At 70.8% G+C, this 3,324-nt stretch overlaps 1 protein-coding gene across 1 annotated transcript in view; it reads right to left on the bottom strand.

The window, feature by feature from the left end:
- Window positions 1–297: 297 nt before the first annotated feature.
- Window positions 298–3,324, bottom strand: part of KIF1C (kinesin family member 1C) — a 19,452-nt gene continuing 16,425 nt past the window's right edge. Inside the window, exons 22-23 of the mRNA XM_039254531.1 lie at window positions 2,464–3,066; window positions 298–1,233 (exon numbers count right to left, since the gene is read on the bottom strand). Of these exons, the coding sequence (XP_039110462.1) occupies window positions 556–1,233; window positions 2,464–3,066 (1,281 nt within the window). The 3' untranslated portion in view covers window positions 298–555. The remainder of the gene's footprint in view (window positions 1,234–2,463; window positions 3,067–3,324) is intronic.

Raw genomic sequence — 3,324 nt, 5'->3', positions numbered from 1 at the left:
CAACAGGCTCTCTGTTTGCTATCCTTTATTGAAGGGTCCCACATCCACGTGGGACCCCAGCCAAACCAGAATCCAGACAGGTCCCCCAAATATAGCAGGAGGCCTGGAAAGGGGAGGGGGATGACTTCCGGTCAGCCACACCTCACCTCCCTGGAAACAGAAGCCCACCACAGACAGACAGACAGACAGACAAGGGCAGGGGAGAGAACTCCTCACCCTGGGTCCTCCCCCCGTGTCCCCACTTGAAAAGAAAGTCAAACACTGGCTACACGGCACCCCTACCCCCCACCCCACCCCTAGCAGCATTTGTGGGACTCCCCCCCCCCCCCGTCTGCAAGGGGCGCCCCGAGGCAGCCCCCACCCTCTCTCTCCACTTTGGTTTGCTCCTGGCAACTCCGCGCGCGCTTCCTTCCTGCGGCCTCCGGCCCAGCCTCTCCCACGCCGTCCATCACCTACTCGGACCTTCTCGCCCACCTGGCGCCTCCCTGCCCGGGGCTCGCGGGGAAGCGGCGTTTCCGGCTTCTGCTCTGCTCCCGACCCGGGCCTTCGGGACGCTCACACGGCCGCCCCGCTCTCCTTGAGGTCGGGAGCCGAGCGCTGCCGCCTCATGCGCGGGGGAGTGGTGTACGGCGGGTAGCGGGGCCCCGTGGGCCGCTGCGCGGGGTACGGCTGGGGCTGCTGGGGGTAATAGTTGTGCTTCTTGGGCTGGAAGTGCTGGGCTTCAGGCTGCGCGGAGCCCCCTCCCCGGGAGCGGCCGCCTCCGTCCAGGGAGTTCCTGCGGGGCCGGTGCGACCGCCGGGGACTCGGGGGCCGGCGCGCGGGGGCGGCCGCAGCGGGTGCCACCTCCTCGGGGGCTTGGGGTGCGGCGGGGGCCTCCCCGGCCCCCGGCCAGGATTCCCGGTGCTGCGGGTTGCTCTTGAAGGGGAAGCGCAGCTTGCAGTCGTGAGGGGGTACGAAGCGGGCGGGGGGCCTGCGCAGCCCCCCGCCCCGGCCCCCCGCGCCCTGCAGTCCCTGCAGCCGCAGCTGCTCCTGCTTGAGCCAGCGCAGGCGGCCGCGGCGGAAGGCGGGGTCCTCCTCCATGAGCCGCGACACCCGCTCCCAGCTCGACAGGGACGGCGAGGGGGGCCGCGCCGGGGGCGCGCGCTCGCCGGGGGCCTCCTCCGCCGCCTCCGGCCCGGGGGGCGCGGCCCAGGCGGCCTCTCCGGCCTCTTCTGCCTTCTCGTCCTCCTGCTCCTGGGAGGCAGAGGGGCGAGAGGTTAGCAGGGCGGCGGGCACAGCGGGCAAGGGCCCCCCACGAGGCGGGACACTGGCCCGCGGGGCTGGGGCGTGAAGGGGCAAGTGCTCGGAGTCCCTTCCTGGCCTGCCGCCTCCTGTCCCTTTGTCGGGGCCCAGCCCCCTCCTGTGCAAGAGGTTGGTACGCCCCGCTGCCTGGGGCTGCGGTAAGACCAGAGCTCACCCCGGAGGGCGCCATGCCCCCCCGCCCCACCCCTGCACGCCAACACTGCCCATGTGCCCTGGGAATACAGCCACCAGTGAAAACGTAGGAAAAATACCATCATTTAAGGGAGCGACACAGGTGAATTCAGGAGGAAAAACTAGAGCAGAGAACACATCGTGCTTCAATAAAGTTAAATCCAAGCACATATCCAGGGGCGCCTGGGGGGCTCAGGTCACGATCCCCGGGTTGTGGGATCGAGCCCAGCTTCCTTCTCGGAGCGTGGAGTCTCTTCCGCGTCCCAGGCCCCTCCCCACGTGCGCTGGCTCACGCGTATTTATACCGATATGTCTCATGCCTATCGCACAGCAGACGTGGTGTACTCGGCGCGCTACACCAAGGTGAGGAGGAGCGGGCCCAGGCCGGGCACGGGGGCAGCCCCACCTGCGGCTACGGCTGGAGTGAACCCCTGAAAACCCCTGAAGGAAGCGAGGGGAAGGCGCTCCGGGCACAAAGGCCTTGAGGCAGGAGGTGCCCAACAAGGTCAAGGAGCAGCTGCTGGGGCTGGAAGGGGGGGCGGGTAGGCCGCCGATAACCCCGGGGGCGCCCGCAGAAAGCGAGTAGCAACTGCACAGCGTGTCCGCCGCCAGAAACGCGGGCCCGGCGCCCGTGGACACAGATACAGCGAGTGCCCGCAGAACAGGGCTGCTGCCTGAAGGGGGGCGGCGGGGGCGGGATGGGGGCGGGACGGGGGCTCCCCGGCGCTCCTGAGACACGGGGACTCGTTACAACCGCGGGTTCATCCGCAGAGACACGGCTCGGTGGGTTTGGGGTGGGGCCCCGCAGAGGGGGAGGCCCTGGGGCGGAGGGTGTGGGCTGCTGGGGGGGCCCTCTGGCAGGGGGGCTTGGGCCGCGGCGGGAGAGTTCGTGGGAGGCTTGGGCTGCTGGGGGGCAGCCTTCTGGTGGGGGGCGCGCTGCGGGGGCGCAGCACTGGGGGGCGGGGGACGGGAAGCGGCCCCCCTCCGCACCTGCGCCAGAGGGATGACGCGCTCCATGCGCAGCATGCGGTCCCTCAGGGCCTGCAGCTCCCGGTCTTTGCTGCTGTTCTGCAGCTTCACCTCCTGCAGAATCCCGGTCAGCTTGTCGATGTGGGCGCGGAGGTCCTCCACCTCGGCCCCGCGGGCGCCCTCCTCGCCGCCGCCGCCGCCTTCCTCCTCGCCCACCGTGTCCCACACGTCGCGGGCCACGGCCCTCCAGGCGTCCCCGGGCCCCTCGGGCTTGCCGTACGTGCGGCACAGCTCCCGCATCTTGAGCGCGGCCAGGGCCTCGATCTCGGCGCGGCCGTGGCGGAAGTCGGCCAGCGCCACCTCGTAGCAGATCTCCTTGACCGCCTGCATCTTGAGGTCGGCCATGGTGGCCCAGCGCGGGTCCTTGCCCTGCAGCCGCCGTCGCTGCGGGATCTGGTACACCCTCCGCGGCGCCCGACGCTTCCCGCTGCTGGGCAGCCCACAGCGCCGCACGATGGTCTGCACGGTGGTCGGCGGCAGCTGCTCCCGCAGGGACGAGATGAGGCGCCAGCTCTCCTCGCACGACCGCTTGTCCGAGTCGTCGCCGCTGTCCGAGTCCGCGTACTGGGGCCACAGAGAGGACGGGGAGGGGGCTCAGGACGTCCCCCGTACCCCTCTCTGCATGCGCCCCCCAGGCCCTGGCCGGTTGTCACCACCTCTCTGCCCCCCCGTACCCCTCTATGCGTGCACCCCCCACGCGCTGGCCGGCTGTCACCACCTCTCTGCCCCCCGTACCCCTCTGTGCGTGCACCCCCCACGCCCTGGCCGGCTGTCACCACCTCTCTGCCCCCCCGTACCCCTCTGTGCGTGCACCCCCCACGC

Source organism: Hyaena hyaena, unplaced genomic scaffold (genome assembly GCF_003009895.1).
Source record: "Hyaena hyaena isolate Hyena2069 unplaced genomic scaffold, ASM300989v1 scaffold_492, whole genome shotgun sequence".
Taxonomy (NCBI): Eukaryota; Metazoa; Chordata; class Mammalia; order Carnivora; family Hyaenidae; genus Hyaena; species Hyaena hyaena.
The sequence above is the reverse complement of the archived record's forward strand: the minus strand, read 5'-3'. Positions and strand labels throughout refer to the sequence as shown.